The sequence below is a fragment of the Felis catus genome, chromosome B4 (genome assembly GCF_018350175.1).
Source record: "Felis catus isolate Fca126 chromosome B4, F.catus_Fca126_mat1.0, whole genome shotgun sequence".
NCBI lineage: Eukaryota > Metazoa > Chordata > Mammalia > Carnivora > Felidae > Felis > Felis catus.
In genome coordinates this window covers 102591689-102614921 of record NC_058374.1, presented here as the reverse complement: position 1 = coordinate 102614921, position 23233 = coordinate 102591689, and the positions used below count along the sequence as shown (strand labels likewise).

Below are 23233 nucleotides of genomic sequence, written 5' to 3'. Positions count from 1 at the left end.
AGAACAAAGAGAGAGGTAAAAGCATGAAGTGAAAGAGAACCCAAACAAGATTGGCCAAGAAGAGAGAATGGGAGATCTCTTGCTTATTGAACATTTACCACATACCAGGCTCTGTATTAGGTATTTTACACTCTATCCTAGTCAGTCTGGAAGACAAAGGGTAGATAATGTTAAACCACTTTCTAAAGAAGAAAAAAACCCTGAATTTTAGAGAGCTTAAGTGATGTGACCAAGTTCTCTGAGCTAGTGAATGGACTTGTTGGAAATGAAACCCAGGAGTGTTTGATCTTAAAGACGGGACTTTTTCCAGAAACCAGTCTCCGTGACAGTAAGCCAGGCAAAGATTGGTGTGAAGAAGGAGAGTTAGACTGCACTGTATGCAATGAAAGCAGAAGCAGTGTCTACCCTTTTTACTTTCTTGAGTACCTACGCAGTCCCAGAAATGTAGCAATTTACGGTAAATACTCAAATAGTATTTTTGAATGAGTTGGGCTACAAAGGTTTGAGATAGGGAGGAAGACCTGGAAGAAGAAGAAAGAAATAGAAGACAGAGATAGGAGAGGGCAAGTAAGGGGGTGAGAAGAAAAAAAATGTGATTCTTTTTGGACAGTCTATCTACTCTTAGATTCCAGAGTCAAACGTATCAGCTTACTGTCGACATTCAAACTCTGCCCACATTCAAAGAGTTTTTGAGAAAGGAAAAAGTGCTTGATGGCTTACATTTTCTTAACTGAGGCACAAATACTTGCAAACTTTTCAGAAACCCAGTGAGGTATGAATCCCATACCACTTTATAGTTACCAGATGAAGGTGAGAAGTATGAACCATGCACTCTGGGCAAGTAGCCATTGTGAAGCATGAGTGGGTCATATTTTGATACTCACCTAACAAGCTAACGATTAACCAGTCAACTAATAAAAACCTTTCAGTTAATAAATATTTGTCATGGTCCCACTTTGCACCCCAGTTGCAAGGAATTTACAAAGGAAAACATTTCAATAAAACATAAAAATTCAATGAAATGGCTCATTACTTTGTTAAAAATTTAGAAACATGATCATATTATTTTCAGACAGATGTTGGATTTAACATTGATACTCATAAAGAAGAACTACTTACAAAAATAACAAAATGTAAAAACTCAATATTATTCTCGGATGGGTTTTGAGTATCCACGGTGGGGCTAAATCTGTTTCAGTATCCAAGAGTCTAAGTTTGACTAATGCATTTGGTTAAGTTATGTATATTCTTTCCAAAAGGAAAGGAGAGCTTAATTCGGATAATTTTTATTCCTTTTTTACAGACAAATTTAGAGCACTAGTAAGATTCAATTTCAAAACAGCAATCAACAAATCTGTTCTAAAACCTCACTAAGTTTCACTGGTCAGAGAAAACCATAGGCTGTGAGGATTCCCAGGTGATAGGCTTGATTGAATGTGTTGAAGACTTGGGCCACTCTTTTTGATCTCCTGGGTGGCCCCAAAGTGATCACGCCTTACAGAATCCTAGGGATCCTGAATGATGGAGGCTGTTGGTAATCCCCTGAGTGATTATAAACCCAAGGGATTGTCAGGATCCAAAAAATAGCTAGAAATTGAGCTGCCTTAGGAATTCAGAGAAGCTAGAGTTGTTTGCCTTTGTGATATTGGCCTGTTGAGACATTTGCACAGAAAAACGCCAGTGCCAGGCAGGCATAGAATAATCAAATAGAATTGATTATTATGTAGTTTAAATGCACTAAAGATATTGAACTTCCCTTTTAAATCACAGAAAAGTCCTGTGCTGAACTATTAAAACTGGGGAAAAAACAATGTGAAGAGTACTATAATAATGTGACTTATTTAAAAAATGGATTTAATATCAGCCTTTGTGAATTATATTTGATGTTCCACCCATCATGCTCTGATATCTGTAGAAGAAACAATGAACAGTCTGTGATATGCAGAAATAATCAAGGGAAAAGTGCTATTTTATTTCTGTTCAATAGCTACATAACCTATGTAGAAAATGCAAAATTATTGCTGAAAAATACAAAGAATGCGATGATTTTTCACTGTCCTTTTAAAAAAGTAGATGTGTACGTGTCTGGCATTTTGTGAGCTTTTCAGAAACAGATAGTGAGTATGTGTGTCTGTCCAGGGAATTATCTATAGACATGGTGCACGAATCTTTCTCTTTTCTTTCAAATGAGACCCAGAAGACCAGTATACTTTGTAATGAGGTTATGCAATCCCTTAACCCTATTTTACCAGCTGTCAGCAGCTGGAGGCCCACGTTATCCTCTGTAGAGAGCATCTCTCAATAGGTTATTATGTGAACAGCAACTGGCGAGCACAGCTTGTCTGATTAGAAATGCTAATGTTTTCCTTACCTCTTCCTTCTCCGCACTTTGCAGGTCACGCCACTCCTCAGTTATGTGACCGAAATCCACTGTGTTCATGGGGACTTTAAATTCCCCAATGATGTCATGCTTGGAGAAACGATCGAAATCATATACAGCCATCACCAAGGTTTTGCCACCCAGTTCTGAGTACGGCACCTTAATAAAAAGAGATGAGGATAAAAATCTGGTCACAAATTTAAAATGTTACTTTTTATAGTGTTTAATTGTAATATATATGTTGGATAAGCAAAACAGGGAGTAATGGTGCCTTTTAAAAATGAATTCATTTGAATCACTGCTTGAGGCTTAAACTGGGAGAAATGAGGGACTTACCATAGTCAGTTATCGCTTTATCCTAAAGTTCTAAAAACTATTAGTATTATTGATTGACTAATAATTAGTATTATTGATATTGATTGATGACTATTAGTCATGCTATAAACACTTTAAGATTTAGCAGTGTTGGCACACAGTAGGCACTTAAATATGTATCGTTTGAATGATTAGTACCTCCTTCCAGTGGGAATTTGTTTAATACAAGAATAAACTAAGATGTATTGCACTTGACCATGTAGGTTTTACTTGTAGGATATTGTGTTATTGTTACGATCATTTATATTGTAAGAGTATAACTTAGGGTGGAAAACTTGCTTCCAAAGTCCCAGTAAGTCTTTCAAGCCATTTGGATGCTACAATTTAATGGAGCAGTGATTTATGTAAAAGATATGCTAGGAGTCAGAAAGGATTTAAATGAAATTCACAAGTTGCCTCGCTCCCTAAAACAATTTACAGATAGACAAGAACTGACTAGAAAATTGATGTTCTGAATATCAGAGATGCATTATAAAGATCTTGAGGTTCATTCTTAGGTATGACACTTGTTAGGATGAATGGTGGCAAAAGGCCAAGAGCTGATGGGTTCTCCAGCTGTTCAGATATATCTGGGACAGATGCTGTGGGCTGGGATTTTTACTGGTGACATTGTTAATATTCAGGGGAAGTAGTGCATTCTAAGGAAGCTACACTTGAGTAACTGGGTAGAAATGCCTAATTAAGAAATTGTTTGGACTTGTATTGAAGGTTTGATCAATTTTTGTCAGTACAAATGGTTATCTGAGCTCCATCAAACATTTCTCAATGAGCTTTGCATATTAAGGGAAGGAGAAGGAAGCGTATTTGACCATATACGTATAGGAAATTTTAGTTTATCAAAAGTTTGGTTTTTTTCTCACTTATTTGTTATCTATTTAGCATCTGATTAAAATACTTTGACTAAAATGGAGGAACCATGCTTTTTCCATTTTAGAAGAAAACAAAAAACCCTGCAAAACAGCTGAATTTCAAAGGAAGAAATGAATTTTAGAGTAGGGGTAAAGATTTCGTCTTATTTCTGAGATTACTCTGGATTTTTTTTGTGATTCTACTGAAATAACATAAAAAAAAAAAAAACCTAGGCTTGGGGTCAGACAGGCCCAGGCCTGGGTTTTCCCACTTTCTGGCTGAAGGGCCTGGAGCAAGCAAATACACCTCACACATTTCGCCTATCAAATAGTGTTAATACTAAGACCTACTTCACAGAGCAGTGGAAGGCTGAATGAATACATGTTAGGTACAGTCGGCACTTACATACTTATTATTTGAATGATTAGTAACTCCTTCAGGTGGGAGTTTGGAGGAAAAGAAGCATTTAGGTCAGGGCATGTCACGTTCATGTGAAGTGGATTTGAACTCAGTTTTAAAGCCTATTCTCTTTAAACTATTATGCTTCGGTTCTTCCATCATCTTGCCTGTTGGCATTTCAAGATGCATAATCTACAATGTCTCCTGGAGAAATTAACCAGTTCTCTGGAAACAACAGCATAGTTCTAAGTGTATCAAAATATATCACACTTTGGATTGATTTATGGCTTTGTCAGCATTCTTGAAATAAAATAGAACCCTTTGAAATTTTATAGGCAGTTAAAAAATTTCAGTAATTAAACCTTTTGAAGCCACAGAAATTACTAATAAAATTTTAGAAATACATTTTTTTGAAATAATACACAGATAACTCAGACACCATAGTGTTTCAAATAATTTAAGAAATCTTAAATTGTGGTAACTCCTGACCTAAATGAAAATTAATACATAGCCAAACAGGATGATTGTCATTACCATTTGCAATATTTTATTAGTTTTATCTTCATTCTATGCTTTGTGGTATATTGACCATAGTGATGAGTTATTCATAGGCTGAGTAGTTCCAGAATCTTTTTATTACTACTCTAAATGAACTATCTGGGTATAAAAAAGTGTAGGTTTTAGATAAGATTACTGACAATACTTTGGAGATTTTTGTCACAAAATCTGAAATTTCAGAGTGAATACAAAACATTGCTGTCTTACAAAACTGGAAACAAGGCTCGAGAAAAGGACCTCCTGCCCTTAGTTGCATCCATTTTATTTCGCACCATAGTATCTGCTTGCATGAGGCACATGCTATCGCTAAGGCTGGCTGATAGATGAGTGATGTTGAATCTACCTGCTGGTAAACTCACAGACCTTTCATTTCTCAGAAATGTATTATTTTAAGTAATGCATTTTACAGTTTTTTCACATATTAAAGATAGTTACCAAAGAATGCTTTTATGCGTGACTTTAAGACATGAGCTACAGAGCTGTATATGTAGAGATGCCTGAGGCCTGCAGGGTACGTTTTCCTGTCATTTATTTTATGGCCAGAATCTCTCTTTATTATTGTCAACTGAGGTGTCTCAGCAAGATTCAGAGTGCTAGGGAAGAGCCTAGAGTTAAAGGAAAATGCTAGAAATGCAGAAAAACAATAGGTTTGTATTCTTGTTAGTGATAGGTTCGGAATGGTCTTTAAGTGCTTAGATTGCCCTGTACACACAGAATTCTGCAATGAGGGTAAAACCTATTTGTATCATTTGAACAGTGGAACACAGCTTACTTTATTCTGTGATTGTAACTTAATTTTGGGAACTTAGAGACTTAGGAAAGTAACAACTTCATTGCTCTTTTGTCTTTATTCAAGGGAGGGGGAAATGTTCAAGTCTATTGGCTCACTTGATGTTGATTTTCCTTTTTTGGATGTGATTGACATCCCCATTATACTCCAGTCTGTATTCTGTTCTGAGATGGCCAAGCTGAATCCTACTTTAACCAAATCTAAACACAGTGCAGAATCCTCACTGGAATGAAGATAAGAATTTTAAATATTCTGAATAGACTCATCCTTGAACCTCTGAATAAGTGGTCATGTGCATTTCTATGTATGTGTCAGGATGAGATGGGTCTTAAAACCACAGAGGAAAAGTTATTAGTAAGTACAAAAAAAAAGTACCTTGAAAGTAAATTGCTCGTTGAAGACAGGATTAAGGGTCTTCCGGTGGACTTTTGTCTCAAATTTCTTCTTTTTATCGGGCAGCAGAAACACTTTAACATAGGGGTCAGACGTGCCTCCCATGTCTAAGGCAGGCAGCTCAGCAGCCTGGATAATCCCTACCAGCAGCTGGAAAGAGAGACAGAATAAAGCAAACACAAACATTGGTGGACATTTTAGAAAAGATTGTTCATGATATTGCATATTGTGATCTCTCTCCCTCTTCCTCTTTGCTTTTAATAAACTTTTATTTATTTCTCTTATGAATCTAAACCCAGAAGGCAAGTGAAGCAAGCCATATAAACTTCAGAAACCCAATTATGACAGATGCAGGCTCTGGGAAGCCTGGTTTCAAACACAAAAGAGGCTTTTAAAAGGTTGCTGATTACAGTTAAATATGGAATTCATATTTGCAAAAGGGTTGCAATCAAATAACTTTCCAGTTGCTAAAAGCCCTTGTGCATTATTATTTTTTTTCCAGGGCATGATTTGTAAATGGAAATAAATTGTTAAACAATAACAAGTCTGTAATTATGAAGTAGGAAATTTTTATACTAAACTCAAAGCTTCAGACCAGCACAGTGAAATTTCTTAGAAATTGGGTAGCATTTTGAGATAAAAATAAGACGTGCAAGTTTCTATCATATTTGAACTTTATTAGTATGCTGCCTACTTTTTATTTTAACTTACAGTAAAATGATCATTTATTCTGTTTATTTAAAAAAAATTTTTTTTTCCAACGTTTTTATTTATTTTTGGGGCAGAGAGAGACAGAGCATGAACGGGGGAGGGGCAGAGAGAGAGGGAGACACAGAATCGGAAACAGGCTCCAGGCTCTGAGCCTTCAGCCCAGAGCCTGATGTGGGGCTCGAACTCCTGGACCGCGAGATCGTGACCTGGCTGAAGTCGGACGCTTAACAGACTGCGCCACCCAGGCGCCCCTATTCTGTTTAAATATAGGACATGGAGTCAAAGAATATAATCTCAGCTTCACATAAATGAAAGCAGGATTACAGATATTATTTTTAATGTTTTAAGTGACCAAGTTTCTGATTTTTTTTTCAAATGCAGAGATTTCTCCATGTCTTTTTTTCAGTGATAAATTCTTGTATTACTATGAATGGGAGTGTAGCTGGCATTGTTCATGTTTTTGCAAAGAGAATAAAAGGTGTGAGCGGATGATTCTAGAGGTGTTGTCATCAGACATTTTGTATCAACAGACTGGTTTAGACCCACATGGAAAACAAAAATAGACCCTTGTCCATAAATGCAATTACATTATGGCTTTACACATCAGGCCTGAAAATTTGAGTCTGACTTTTTAGCCAATTCACTTCCTTTAAAAAAAAAAAAAAAGTCACATTCATTTTCCATAAAATTGACCCACTGTGTTGGTAAGGACACTTTGGCTAGTTGGCTCAGTTTTTAACTGGGAGCCATACTCTGGATGATTGTTTCCGTTTTAGTGCTCAATATATTTGTGACAGCATCATACAACAGTAGCAATAAGAGTGCTGGATTGTACATATGCAAAACATAAACAGATGGTCAAAGAACAGCTAAAATAGACATCAGGTTATAAAGACATGATGAGTAAAGCGAATGGTTTGTCTCTTGGTTTGCCAAGCTGGTATTTGGAATTTGCCTTTAGGTAGCAATGTGAATAAGCAAGATTCTATTTCCTCCTCACTTTGTAAAAAAATTTTGATGTTTATTTATTTAGAGAGCGAGTGAGCCAGGGAGGGACAGAGAAAGAGGGAAATGGAATCTCAAGCAGGCTCTGCACTGGCAGCACAGAGCCCGATGCCGGGCTCGATCCTACGAACCGTGAGATCATGACTTGAGCCAAAATCAGGAGTCAGATGCTTAACTGACTGAGCCACTCAGGTGCCCCCTTCTCCTCACTTTTTGAAAGGAATTTTCTTTTGGGAAGGAATGCAGTTGTCCTATAATCTAAACTCTTTAAACCTAGGTGACTTACATTCTAAAGAGTTTTGGAAATTTTGTTGACAAGGGGTGGAGTTACTTCTTCCAACCCCCCCCTCTTCTGCTTGGAAGATAAATATCACATTTCTCTCTGCCATGAAAGCCTCTCATTTAGAGTACTTTACAGTTGTGTTTTGGTTTTTGTAAGCAAACATGTATATTCGATTATAGCTTAATATATAAAATTCCTCACACTATATTTCATGACTCATAGGATTCATTTTATAAATTAGATTAGCTGAGAACATTTGGAAAAAAAATCAATGCATACTAATTAAAAAATATTTCATCAGGTAGACTCTCCTAGACCTCAGAATGAAATACCTTTTTAACAATTTGATGTTTGCTAGAAAGGGAACAATAAAAGCACTCATTATATATAAGAAAAATGCTATTTTCTTAAAAATACTTTATAAAATGATACTTAAAGAATTTAAGCTGACTTAGAAGTTTCAAAATTATGACTAACCAGGATGAGATACCACTAGATTTCTACTGGGTAATATGAAAGTAGAATAAAGTATTAAAACATACTGGATACACATATAAAGGAAGGTTAAATTTCTGGAAAAAATGTTACATGTTAAGATAACATGTATTGACCTTCATCTTTGCCAGAATATGTAAATAATAGGAAGTTTTACTCTCAACCAACTCCTGATGATCAAATTTTGGTAGCTGGGATAAAAATGGCCACAAATTCCCTATTTTAGTTATAATTAACTATAAATTCCCTATTTTAATTAACTATTAACTATAGTATGCCTATAGATGTGTATAAATCCATACCTATAAACTTGTATCTGTAACCAAAATGCAGCTTTCTAGAATGTATTATGAAATGACTAGCCATGGCTGTAATGAAGCTGATCAAATAAACGTTTTTAGTATGATAGAGCATATCAATACATTCTTCATGAAGAACTCTCTAGAAATTTGGAAAGTGAAGACATTATTTAAATTGTCGATTTCTAAAAATAAATAAATAAATAAATAAATAAATAAATAAATAAATAAATAATCAATCCTAGAATTCTTGCAACTGTGTAGAGCTCTCATAGTGTTACTGACTTTGGACTTCGGTGCTCAAAGTTGAGCATTGGTATTTGTTCTATTTATTCATTCCTCATGAAACTGGAAATAACACAAGCTGTGTTAGTAGTAAATGTATGTATATTATCACTTTTTTTTCCTCTAAAAAGATGAGAGAAGCAAAACAACAGAGACAGTTAAAACTCTGCTTGTCAGATGTGGACACTGTCCTGAAGATTCTTAACAGCCTGATCTCTAATTCCGCTGACTCCACTAATTCTTATCTAGCTTTTGAATTTAATAATTCAGAAGGTAAAGAGACATGGTCAATTTCATGTGTCCTAGAAGGTTGTTTTTTTTTTTTTTTTAAATATAGGGATTTTTAACCTTTATCTTTGAGCTACCTCTATAACACGGTTACTAAAAGGTACCTAATACTATCATTTATCTAGGTGGCACTTCGTGGCTTTTTGAGAAATTGAAGCAGGAATGATTGTTATATTACTGTCTTCAGTTCCTTGTCACTTTTTGGGCAGAAGTCACAGGCACTAGAAATGAAGTTGCTGGTCTTTCTACTTTTCGAGAACGATTAGCTTATGCATGCTAGGAATTTTACCTGGTATCATATTATATAAGGCATTTGTGCCTTTGAAATTCATGGAAGGCAATTAGTTTTTCATCTTGGATTCCTTATCACACAGTTACATTTTGTTTTATTGTTATTTTTTGAGAGAGGAGGGGGTGGGGTAGAGGGAGAGAGAGAATCGTAAGCAGATTCCATGCCACGCCCAGCATGGAGCCCAATATGGGGCTTGATCTCCCAACTGTGAGTGAGATCATGACCTGAGCTGGAATCGAGAGCTGGATGCTTAACTGACTGAGCCACCCAGGTACCCCTACATTTTGTTTAAAAGCTTTGGTTGAATGGTGGTTTACTTCAATGGTTCCTCACCCTGTTTGGATCTAAATTCCATACATTCCAGGAGAGATTGTTCAAGCTCAGGCTGAGGGGCCAGTGGAGGTGACACTGTGGCTGGGAGCTGTCAGAATCGGACTGACTACTCCCAAGTTCATTTGTATTCTGCTTGCCTGCTGTAAGTGCCATAAGCAGATGTAATCGGTTGAATACTGTGAATTCTAATTACCAGAAGTTAAATTAGCAAGTAGGGGACTGCCTGTACTTCGATTTCATCCATAGCTTTGATAATTGCATTTTCCCCTCGCAGCAAACGAAATGTTTTAGGAAGTATCTTGCTTCAATTTCTACTTGGTAATTTCAGAAAATGTAATGGAATTAGAAGTCATTTCCTTCACCCCCCCCCCCCCCCATACCTGGTTATTCTGGAAATCGTAATCCAGCGAATATTGAAGTTTCCCCAATTTCTCCTCTTCTTTGGGTTCTTCTTTTTCTTCCCCATCAGTCAGTCCGGTTTCAGCATCATCATCCTTTAGAGCCTATGAGTAGGGAATGGATTATATGTGAGCTCAAGTGAATTCATGGAAACCCATATTCACCTGGGCCTGCGGTTATACTTCCAAGCTGTTAGAAGCAAAAGCACAAAGATGCTGGAAATCCGTTTGTCTGACACACATTCACATTTGCTGCTTAGATAACTTTTAAAATTCCACTTGTGCACGGAATTTTTTTCCCCAACCAGCAAGCAACATGGAAGCAATGGAAGAAGCCCCTCAGAATATTGCAAGCAAAAAATGTAAAGTCGTTGCAAAGAAAATGTCAACTTGGTATCATGTTTGGCTTTGATAAAACTGCTTCTTTCAGAGATACGATAAACATGCTATTAACCAGGCCAGGTTTCACATTCATGTAGTTTAAAGAGATCGAAGCATCATGTAAAACATCATCGTTACATGCAGTGGAGTACTTGTATGAAATGCGTGGCCTTTTCTTGCCTTTTTTCCTATGAGAAAGGTAGCCGAGTAAGTGATTCTCCAAGACTTTTAATTTCCTATGTTTCACATGTACGTTTCTAATGGTTATGGAAAAAGTGGAGATAACATGCCACCAGCAAATGCATGTTTAGAGAAAAATCTATGCCATGTCTAGTTTCAGTTTACCATTTCATTTTTATAACAGCTCCACAGAAAGCTAGGCTGAATTAAATTGATTTATGGGTCTGTTTTATATTAAAAAAAATAAAAGCAGTTATGTTTGCCATTTTGTCAAACTGAAATCAGTATAAACATTTATTTTGCATTAGTGAACAAAAATCATGGTACTGAACTCTCAAAACCCAGTTTGGACCAACTGAATATTCTTGATAACCTAAAACTGAAGTGTACTGTAAATTGAAATACTAGAAAGCTCATTATTTGATAAAATACATTCAGATGCTCCTCTCTTTTGAAAGTGTATATTTTCCCATTAAGCACAATAGTTGTGCTGAAATAAAAGAAGTTATAAAGGTAAATATTAGGACTTTTTTTTTTTTTAGGGATATGGATTCTTCTTGCCTTACAGAATTAGAAAAAAAAATTTTAAAAACTTCACATAGTTATTCAGAATTAAAAAGTGATAAAATTACATTTCCCTGACTACTAGTGAGGTTGAAAATTTTTAAAATCTTTAACCGTTTGTATTTTTTCTTCTGGGGACTACTTGTATATATCCTTCGCTAAATTTGCTAGCATTTTGTTCTGCTCTTACTAATTTCTAGAAACTCTGTATTTTACTGGTTTCAACTTTTCTGTGGGTGGGGATATATATATATATATATATATATATGTATATGTATATATAAATATATATGTGTATATATATACATACACACCCACGCACCCACACACACACACATATATTTACTATATATATAGTAAATATTCTTCCCTAGTGTTTGGTTATGGCATTTTCGTTGCTGTGTGTGTGTGATAGATTGCTTTATATCTATGACAAGGTAAAGGAATCTTAACTCTTGTCATCGACTTAGATTGGAGAATCCTTGTAGAACTCAAATTCCAGAAGCATACCCAGATTTCAGAAAGGCATGAGTTGTCAAGCTACAGCTCCATTACCCAACCTCTCCCCACCTTCCAGATTGTATGATCTTTCTTCTCTGTTAAGAGAAAGCTTTACTATTAACTCATCCACTTATACAGAGGCTCTCTGCTTCAAAAAGGCACTGAATTGACAAGATTGTCCATTTTGGCTCTTTTCACTAACTCCAATTCGATCCTAAAAAAAAAAAAAAAAAAAAAAAAAAAAAAAAAAAAAAAAAGTGGAGATGTGGTGGCATCGTATCAGTAGAACTCATTTGGGTGGGAGGATCATATAGAGTTGAGCTGTAGTTAGAGGTGCCTCCACTACTCTGTGCTTCTGGAAAATTTTCAGGAGCCTAAAATGAGTTTGGAAAATTGAATATTACTGTTATTATGTCTGGGTAGAAACTTTCACAAATCTGGTTAGCCATACACCATTTCATTTGGAAAGTTCATACTTAGATGTTATCCTGACTGGTAAAATGTTGACGTGCTTACTGATAGTCAAAGGCAGGAAACAATTAATGTAATTACTTAAAAACTTAATCTTTCAACTTGGGTGGGGGGGGGGGGAAGTCATTAAAGGGAACATAGTAGCAAAGTGACCAGAAAAGACTACTGAGTTTAATTAGAGGAACTGAGGCCCTTTCAAAACCTTGGCTGCATGTTAAGTCTTTAACACTCTAATCTATGTGCCTAGGAAATTACAGCTTAGGTAAATTGCCTCCCTGTAAGATTTTTAGTTTTTAAAAAGAATAGCAAACTATTTAATGCATATTTCTGTCTGAAAAATCTACACGTTACTCAATGATTATCAAAAAACTCATGGATTAAAATACTTTCTCAAAAGTCTCTTTCAGAACTGACAATTTACATATCATGTTTCATCCGAGTGCAATTTGAGATAGCGGAGATATTAAATCTCCTTCTTCCTAAGTGGTTTTCGCCCTAATAAAGGTGCAGGACCATCTCTGCGATTATTCTGCATGAAATAGGGCTAAATTTTTGATAATTTCTCCGTGTCACTGTTCATCACCGAAATGATTAAGTCTATTCTTGTCCTGAGGGCTGAGCTCAAGCAGGACATCTTCTGTACCATCACATTAAACTCAGATTTATTAAATCAGTAGCTATTATAATATCTCAAGAGCAATACCCCTCCACCCCCTACCCCCAACAAAATGCAGAGGAAAAAGCTTGTAAACCCAGCAGTTTTGATGGTTTGCTAAATTGCAGTAGTGAAAGGTATCTTAGGAACATCAGATCTTATTTAAAATTTCAAAGATTTGGTGTACATGCTTCTGGCTTGCTTCGACATTCAAAAAGTGCTTAATTTACAAATCATTAGAAAGAGAAGTTATTCTAAGTTAAATTGTTCAGATTTGGATTTGATAAGGCACACTTAAAAAGTAGCACAAGGGACTGGATTTTCTTTCCATGCCCATCAGTTAAAAACTTGAGCTTTCTAATACTGTTGTATTTAATCAGTTAGGAATGGTTAAAATGAGAACCCTTTATCTTAAGCAAAAGAAATCAATTTAGTTCAGCCTCTTGATGTGTGTCAGAATGGTACACCCTGAGCTGTGGAGCCCCAGCGGCCAGGCCACTAAATGTATCCGAGCGTTGACTAGGGGTTTCTAAAGAGCAGAGGAAACCTACCGCAAGGGACAGTCCAGAACAGTCATGAGACATAACACAGATAAGGAGGACATAGAAGGAAGAAATAAAAATTAAAATATCCACACACATTAGTGAAAACCATGGAGAAATGACCATTCCAGACCTATGACTTTGCAAGTTGGTATTGCCTCTCTGCATTTTCAGTGTTGTCAAGCTTTAAGGAATTAAAAAAAAAAAAAATAAAAATAAACCCCTTTAATTATAAGTCTCACTCTGTATAAACACATTATTACCAGTTAGTTTGTTGTCATTGCGGGATTTAAAGATTCCTAGTTGGTTGTGAAATTTTAACATAGAGACGGATAGCCATGAGCATGGAAATTTGAGTTTCTGTTCATTCCTACACAGATTGAAATGGTAAAAAACTTACTGGTGGCCCTGGAGCCCATGTATCTTAAAAAATCCTATATAAAATGCCTCTTGCATCTGTTCTGTTTGTAAATGAGAGTCATAGACTGTACTTGTTTTTCCCATTTTCACATAAATATTACGTTTAAAATATTCTGAAAATGTAATTATTTAAGAATAATTTTCTTAAGTTTTTTTTTTGTTAAATTTTTCTTTAAGTTTTCTGTTTATACTATTTTGAATTTGGATGACTGACATTTGACATACATCCTAAAACTGTACATTCTATTTTGCTTCATCATCCTTCCTCCTAAAAAGTAGAACGCATTATTAACTACTGTTGCCTGTCTTAAAAAGAACCTTAAGCTTAAGTTACACAACTGGGCCTCTTTTTATCTGTCCAAATTGTATTTCGTTCTGTACACTTAGTTATTCATAAAATAAGAGCTCCAAAATCCTGTATGGACAAGTAATCCACTTGAAGGGATGAGATCTTTTTGAGTGGTTGAAATCTTGACTACTTTGTTGTAATAGTAGATTATTATAAACTATGACTGACTTCCTACTAGTATTCCTTTTTTACTTTTTTCTCTTCCCCTCCCATCCAAAGGAATAGGTGACCCATGAAAAATGAACCACTATCAATTTTCTGTATTTAGCATTTTGAGATCTTGGTCATTTATCCAGGTCATAACAGGGGTAATAAACACCACTACTATACTATAAATTACAATCTTACATCATACATAACAAATTCCACAAAGAAAAATACAAATTTCTTATGTGAGAAAAGAATGCTACAGTTACAATTTAACATTATTTGGTGCTTTTGTTAATTCTAGGATTTGGGAAAATGACATTTGACTTGTAGTTGTGAAAACGATAGGGCTGTATTTTCGTAATGTTTCATAGATACAGCTGAAATTCACCTACACATTATTCAGTCCATGTCTGTATAGCACACTGTTTCTATGCTAATCTCACAATACATTGTTTAAAGAAATCTCTATCAAGTTCTGCTTGTTATAGAAAATGTTGAAATAAAGCAAGACATGTTTTCAAATTTCAGTTTCTATGTAGCAAATGAACTACAGAGAAAAATCTTTATTAGACCTCTGTGGTTGAATGTGGGTGCATGGACTTCTGTGGCTGCGATTAGAAACATTCAGAAAAATGTAAATCTGTTGTTTTGTGCTCAGGACAAAGCTCTCTGAGCAGGAGTACAGGCGCTCCATCGATTCTATAGCTCTGAAACCAAACACAAGTTCAGTGAGTGCAAAAGAGCCTTTGCGAAATTGTCAATAGACATTACAGAGTCTTTGAGAAAAAGTGTTTAAAACTCAAGGTGGGGAGTGGGGTTGATGCCCTGAGTGTATGTTTAAGTAGGAAACTGTGCAAATGTACTAGAAATGCCCTCCTTGACTAAATTGTTCTTAATGAGATTCACCTATATGAGTTCAATTAATAGTAATTAATACTATGTAAAGAATTTTAAAAACTGTCAATATCTGTTGCTATTTGGGAATAAATAGAACTTTTCAATTATTTGAAGGGAAACAAAGGTAATTGAGAATGTTATTTCTATGAAAAAGCTCTACATTTACATTTTTAATATGAATTAAGTGTTTGTTTTAGAGATAAACACTATGAATATGATTCCAAAAATAATGAAGAGGCCTTTAATTTTAATTATTAATAGTAAACTTTATTCTGAACCAAATCATCCAGTTAATTTAGTAAATGTAGACAACACTGTAAAGAACATCCAAAGGCTTGGGAAGATAACCCAGCTGGATGGATTTTATAATCTGTGTTATGGTTTAATTGTCCCTAACTTAATGAAACAAGAATTTTGCCTTAATATTATACCTTGTTCTTTAGGACTAGCTAATAGTTCTCTCCCTTTACCTGGTTAATTCACTATTCCTGAGCATTAATTATTGATATATATGGATATGTAGAAATGGTAATTTTCATCAAGTATGATCAGTAGCCATAAGTCTCAGTTACTTAACAGAGATTATGAACAGTGATGTTAGAAGGGCGCCTTGCCCAAGAGGGAGAACATTCAGATACGCTTTATTCTGTTTCTCTAACTCTAAATGCAATTAAGACTGGCTGAACAGATGTAGTCAAAATATTCAGGCATCATTCCAGTATGCTGGACCTGTCAAGATGGCCCTGATGGTCATGGATGCCCTTTTCTGGTTCATATGCTTAAGAGACTGGAAAACCCTACCAAATGTTTTCATTGCACTTTGGGATGTTCAGTGGTGACTGGAAGGATTGCAAAGCATTTCTACAGCAGTGACATCTGTCCAGAATTTGTTGATATCTATGCTTATCTGGCATAAAACAATAAACCATTTATTAACTGTCAATGAAGTCATCTAAGAAGTAATGTGGAATGAATACATTACCTGATCTTTCATGGTCTTCCCTAAGTCTTTCACATCTTTCATGTTAATGGCATTCTTGCCTCCCTTTTCTTTTCCCTTCTTCTTGTTTTTCTTTTTGAACAAACATTTCTTACAGATACAAAAGCAGCAGGTCAGGACTAAAAGGACGGCGACTATGGCTATGGCAATTAAGGCCCACGGTGGCACTGAAAGAGGAAAATAGGCAGAGAGCATTAGCAATAAACATTACATATGCAAAGTCTTTTAACTCATGGGCTACAAAGATATTCACTGATTAATTTGCATCTATTGAGTGCTCCAGGCACACTGTTCTGTGCTATGTTACCCGTGTTTCCTCTGGCAGGATGATGGTTTCTATTGTTTGCAATTCACCCTTCCCCACAGGTTCAATATTCTTTCCTCCAAGTTAGAGTTCCATGAATCCATTCCTTCCTTCATTCGGAGCACAGCTCTGGAGTTTGGCCTTTGAGTTTAAATACTGGCTCCACCATTTATTAGCTGTGTGACCTTGAGCAAGTTACCTAACTTCCCTTTGCCCTCCGTCTTCTCACCTCTAAAGTAGAGGTAAATTGGTAGGTATCATAGACTTTTTGAAGATTAAAATAAGATGTATTTCATGGCACATGGTAAATGCTTAATACATATTAGCTGCTGTTACTCATCTATTACATACTAGAGGTTCTATGAATATGTTTTTGGCATAATGGGAGGGACAGACGTCAATCAAAAAACCAGAGAAAATAAATAACATAATGTTAATAAAGGTTAGGAAGAAGTACTTGGTGCTCTGCAAGTTACCTACTCTAAAAGTAGGACATTGGCCTGTTCAAGGTCTCCAGAGGCAGGGCAGAGTGTATGTGTTCAACGGCTCTAAAACCAGGCACTGATTCGGGCTTGGCCACTTTCAGGCTGTGTGACTCTGGCTAGATGGCGTAACTGTTCTGAGTTAGTTTCCTTCACGATAAAGTGAAGATAACAGTGGTACCCATTTCATCTCCTTTGAAAATTAAGGGAGTTAATATACTAAAAAATTTAGAGTGGCATCCAGCATATAGCAGGAACTCATTGGCTATTTTTAAGGCATGGGGCTAAATATTATGGGTAACACAGAACACTCAGAGTATATGTGGGGACATAAAATACGCACACTAATAAATACACATTGAAAAACGTAGAGTTCAGTGGCTATACCAGGGAGAATCGAGAGGAAGAAGAGGTGATTTTTAGGTAAGAAGAGAGGCTTCAGGTTTAAAGGCTCTTTTTAAAATAATAAAGAATATATAAATAAATATACTCAAACACATAAACATTTTTCTATTACAGTTGTCCATCTACTAAAAGTCAATCCATTTTCTTATTTGGCATATCGTATACTGTGTGCTTATATTAAAAAAAACTCTTGTGGAAATGTTTAAGATTTCATTTTGCCTGGAAAGGAATTATTCAATTATTGAGATTGATCAGAAGAAATAATTAGATTTGCCTGTTGTAATTAAGAAAAGACACTGGACATTGAAATGGTAAGAAGAGGTACTATTTTCTTCCACCTACATAAACATCATTAGTATCAGTGACTGCTGAATACAAGTCAGGAATGCTTTGATAAAGTAAAAGCACTTAAAAATTAACCTCTTCAAAAAACTGAGAAAACCCACTCTTAGCTGTCCTCCTGTGTTTAGCTTTATAATGTAGAATACTTACCATGCATATTATTATTCTAGCTTACGATTGGCTGATAAATGTTAGTCTATACAAAAGCACAACTTCTGAAATTGTGTTTTTAGCCAAAGAAATATTTGAAAGTTATATATATAAGCCAACACCACATGACATGTTTTATGTTCTGTAATCTCATTAAACAATCATATTTTTAAAAATGTAAATGAAACTTACGTAACCAATGATATCATTCATAACACCTCATTTAAAACCTTCTGCCTCTTTTGATCTAGTTAAAACCCTGCCATGCATGAACGAAAGAGTCTACATATTCATTGCAGGCAAGACAGTATTAATAATGACCCTTCATTTTGAGCCTCGTAAATTATTCTTCTAGTTGGACTTGTATGATGGTCTCTCAGAGAGCTACATAAAAGTCTCTTAAATTACAGAGATCACTTGACAACTTCACAAAAAGAAAATAGACAGTGAAAGCATGGGGACATTATTTAATCAAAAGGAATTAAAGAAATAGGAACATAGGATTATAGGAGGAAATCTTACATACTGCAACCTGAAGGTAAATTATAACCACTGAGAAAATCTTATTTTGTGACTTTTATTTCTTAAAGTGCTACCATACTCTAGGTTGGATCTTCTGAGTAGCTTAATTTTAACTTGGAATATTCTATATTGAATATGTGAAATTAACAGGATTTGTCTCACAAGTTACCAGCACCTTGAGATAGAATTTAAAAACCTGAAGGGTATCATTTTGTGTACCCATATGAAAACCTGACTGAATAGATACTTGGAATATAAACCACCATTTATAATTAAATTCAGTTATTTGAATTGAATTACCACCTTAAATGCTCCTGTGGAGAACAGCCAAATATTTGGAATTTGGGAAGTTTAGTAAGAAACACCATCTATAGGATAATTCATTAGTAGTATTTATAGAAATGTTTGAATATTAGTGAAAAAATCTCATGAAATGTATTTTATATTAGGCTAAAAATTGAAAACTAAATAGGGGCTAGCAACTGCTACAACTTTATATGTTATCTCAATATTCATAGCAGGTTTATTCATTATCCCTTTAATTGCATACAGGAAAAACTGTATAAAGAGGAAAAAATATAGATCCAATAGTTTGAGAAATTCAAAATATTTTTACATTAGTAGGTCCAATAGTTTGAAAAGTTCAAAATATCTTTAGTAGGTAAAAAATGTACATATCTTAAATGTATACAAAGGAAAAATCTTTAGCTTTGAAACCTTTTTAATAAAACATTTTATATTAAAAAAGTGAAAATAAATGACAGCATAAGATGCTGCCAAGTGTGATTTCCATAATAAAGTATAGCTTCAACAAAAAATGGGCTCAGAAAAATACTGCTATTGGCAGAAAGCTATTAGCTTATTATTATTGCTACCCAACTATCATTAAATGGAATTTCATAACAAGAATTTTAACATTTAACTTAAAGACCTTTCAGCAGAAAATAATAGACTAGTGTAGAAGTTTTCCATTAGAAATGTGATTTTCATTTTCCAGTTAATAAATTAATCGCACATTATTTAACCCAGAGGTAAACTGATGCATAAGAATTAAGTCAAAGTCAATTTTAAACTGCTTCTGGTGTTTTAACTTAGACTTTGTGATAGGAAGAATTATGGTTCTTCTGAAATGTCCACATGATATTCTCTGGGACCTGTGAATATGTTACCTTACAATGGCAAAATGACTTCACATAGATGATTTAGGATCTTGAGATGGGGAGATTACTCTGGGTTACATCCAGATAGAACTGATGTCATTACTAGAGTCCTTATAAGTCAAAGAGGCAGATAGGAATTTCAGAATCAGAAAGTGGAAGATTCTGTGCTTTTGATTTTGATGATGGAGAAAGGGACCATGAACCAAGGAGTGTCCTCTAGAAGCTGGAAAAGACAAGGAAATGCATTCTCCCATATAGTTTTAAGAAGGAATCTATTCATACAATCATTATGGAAAAGAGTATGGAGATTCCTAAAAAAATAAAAAAAAAATACAACTACCATACGATCTAGCAATCCCATTCTAGGTATATATCTCAAGGAAATAAAAAAATTACTATTTTGAAGTGGTATATGCACCTCTATGTTCACTGTAGTATTATTGTTCATAATAGCCAAGATGAAGAAACTGATCCTGGGTGGCTCAGTCGGTTAAGAGACCAACTCTTGATGTTGGCTCAGGTCATGTTCTCACTGTTTGTGGGATGGAGCCCCACATTGGGCTCTGTGCTGACATCACAGAGCCCGCTTGGGATTCTCTCTCTTCCTTGTTCTCTGCCCCTCTCCCACTTGTCCTTGCTCTCTCTCTCACTCTCTCAAAATAAATATATCTTAAAAAACAACAACAACAACCTAAGGGTCCATTAATGGATGAAAGGATAAAGAAAATGTAATATATATGTATGTTACACACACACACACACACACACACACATACACATGTACATATACATACACAATTGGAGTATTCTTTGGCCATAAAAAAAAGAAATCCTGCAATTTGTGGCAACATGGATGGCTCCTCAGGGCATTATGCTGAGTGAGATGTCAGTGATAGAAGTTGTACAGACAAGCCCTGTATGATCATGATTAAATGCAAAACCTATAAAAGTGGAGAACTCCAGGAAAGAGAGAATGGTGGTTATCAGGGACTGGGGTTTGGGATAAATGGGAAGATGTAGGTCAAAGGGTACAAACTTTTAATCAGAAGATGAATAAGTTTTGGGGATGTCATGTATAGCACAGTGACTACAGTTAACAATACCGTATTGTGTAGTTGAAATTTGCTGAAAGAGTAAATCTTGTGTTCTTACCACACATGCTTAGTTATGTGAGGTAATAATAGCTATTACCCATAATAGCTTAGTTATGTGAGGTAATGAGCCCTATTGTAATTATTTCAAAATATGTTTATCAAGTCATTCCAATGTATATTTTAAATTTAGACAATGTTATTTGTTAATTCTATCTCAAAGTTGGGGATTAGAAAAGGAATCAGCACTTCTGACAGTTTGATTTTAGCTTGGTGAAACCTATTTTGGACTTCTGATCTCCAGAACTAGAAAATAAGAAATGTGTGTAGTTTTACATCTGTGGAATTCATCATAGCAGGGATAGAAAACTCGAGATACAAAGCAGACCTCAAGAGATCGGTGGTATGCGGCACATAGATGATCATACAATTGGAATATTACTGTGGACTATTGCTATATTTTCTGTGATCTTCTGATTTACCCCCTTTGTCTCTTCTGCAACCATTCTCATGACACTAACATTGTACCCAAGATGAGCAATGGCTTTCTTGTGGCCAAACGCAAGCAACACTGTCTGTGGTATGAGATCTTGATCATAAATTCCTTTTTGAAATGTCCTTCTGCTTTTGTTTCTATTGCCCTTACCTTCTTGCATGGGTCTGACATTTTCCCCCTTTCCTTTCCCATTCCCATGTCTTTAAATGGAGTTGTTATTCAAAGTTCTTAGCCCCTTGATCACCTTCACATGGACTCACTGTTGAGCCCATTCTTTCCCATGTCTTAAACTTTTACGTCAGTTATTCCATTCTGTCCCCTCTTGTATATGCTGGGTCTGTGTTTCCCACTGCCTCTAGACTGTTTTCTCTAGATGAATCTGTCGTCTTCTCAAACCAGTTCCCCAAGCTAGCTCTATGGGTCCTCTCAGTGCTTCAATTATTGCCGACCTCTTGACATGGGAACCATGTAGAAAATTTTATCCCAAGTCTGATTGCGTGGAAAGTGGTGCCATTTCTTCTTCAATATGTTTTATGTTTCTTTTACATCTATTTCTACTTGTAAAGTAGTGGCCTGATGTTACCCCCATGTGACTGAGTCACCCATTGTTTTTTGTTCAGTTCTACCCCTGTATCTTTCTCAAGTATATTCCTCCTTTCTTGAAATGTTATTCTTCTTCTTCGGTCATTTAAGTGATTTCTGTATCTCAAGGCTTAGCAAAAGTGCCAGTGTTGACAGATTTTTAAATAAAGATATTAAGTATATTTTCTAAAATTTCCCCTCCAACCCAATAAGAAATACTATGTGGTGGAATACATTGGGTGGTTTGTATTAGGCTAGTAAAAAAAAAGGCACATTATTTAAAAATAAAAAAGAATCCAAATCTATACAAAGATATCAAAGGTATTTTAATATGCCCCCTTTCTACACCTGAAATTCACTTCTTAGTAACTCAAAACTCAGCTCTTTGTGGATTATTTATGAACTGAAGTCCTGGTATTTAATGAAAATACAATAAAAATAATTTAGAACCACTTAGAAGTAAATTTGCATTAGCAGGTCTTCTTTTGGGGGAGACAAAAACCCAAACAACCATTTCCCCTTATCAAGAGAGGTCATTCTTTCATGAGGAGTTGGCATAAGTTAAGCAGTCTAAAAAAGTAAGTATTAAAAAAGTTTGTTTTAATGTTTATTAATTTTTTGAGAGACAGAGCATGAGTGGGGGAGGGGCAGAGAGAGAGGGAGACACAGAATCCGAAGTAGGCTCCAGGCTCTCAACGGACAGACAGTACAGAGCCTGACGCGGGGCTCAAACTCACAAACCACGAGATCATGACCTGAGCCTAGGTCGGACACTTAACTGACTGAGCCACCCAGGCACCCCTGAAACAGTTTTGAATCAAACACATATTTATTGAACATCTACTTTCCTGGCATTTTTTACAGGGCTATAATATAGTCCCAAGCATGAAGCTTTCTATTTATTTCCTATGTGATAAAAACTAGGTCTTATTTACTTTTTTAAAAGAAGTAAAATTCTTATATTTGCCAAACTTGGTACTTAGAGCATAATATGGTGTTTTCAGATAGAAGCTACATGGCTTGATGTGCTGTTGTGTACAAATTTAGTGCTCTAGGGGGACATTTATTGATGAAAGCAACTAGGTAAAGAGTCTTTCTACAATAAAAATGTTATTCTCAGATTGAAAAACATCATTTTCCCCGCTAGGGGGTTTTGGCACTAAACAAATATGTAAAAATTATGTACTTAAGGGGCTCTCAACTTTTTTTTTTAAGGTAGACACTCCAGATTTCCTGATCTTTCATAAAACATTGTGAAATAAAAGATGACACTATCACAGAGAACAAGGGTATTGCAGAGGGTACTTTTATGAGAGGAAAAATCTTACTGTTACTGAATAGTAGCCTTGGCTATCTAGTTTATGCCTCCAAATCCAAAGTCTGCTCATCAGACTCATGTTGTACCTCAGTCCTAAGAATTAACAGTTAGGGAGAGAAGCTTTGTAAAATTAACACA

The 23233-nt window shown here is 35.4% G+C and overlaps 1 protein-coding gene across 4 annotated transcripts in view; it reads right to left on the bottom strand.

The window, feature by feature from the left end:
• SYT1 (synaptotagmin 1) overlaps positions 1-23233 on the bottom strand; it is a 558583-nt gene that overhangs the window by 143581 nt on the left and 391769 nt on the right. For 3 of the 4 annotated variants that reach the window (XM_011284134.3, XM_011284135.3, XM_019835264.2), the window contains 4 exons: positions 16226-16410; positions 10116-10238; positions 5727-5894; positions 2372-2539 (listed from right to left, as the gene is read on the bottom strand). In XM_011284134.3, coding sequence (XP_011282436.1) covers positions 2372-2539; positions 5727-5894; positions 10116-10238; positions 16226-16410 — 644 coding nt within the window. The remainder of the gene's footprint in view (positions 1-2371; positions 2540-5726; positions 5895-10115; positions 10239-16225; positions 16411-23233) is intronic. The other variant, XM_011284136.3, reaches the window with a different exon arrangement.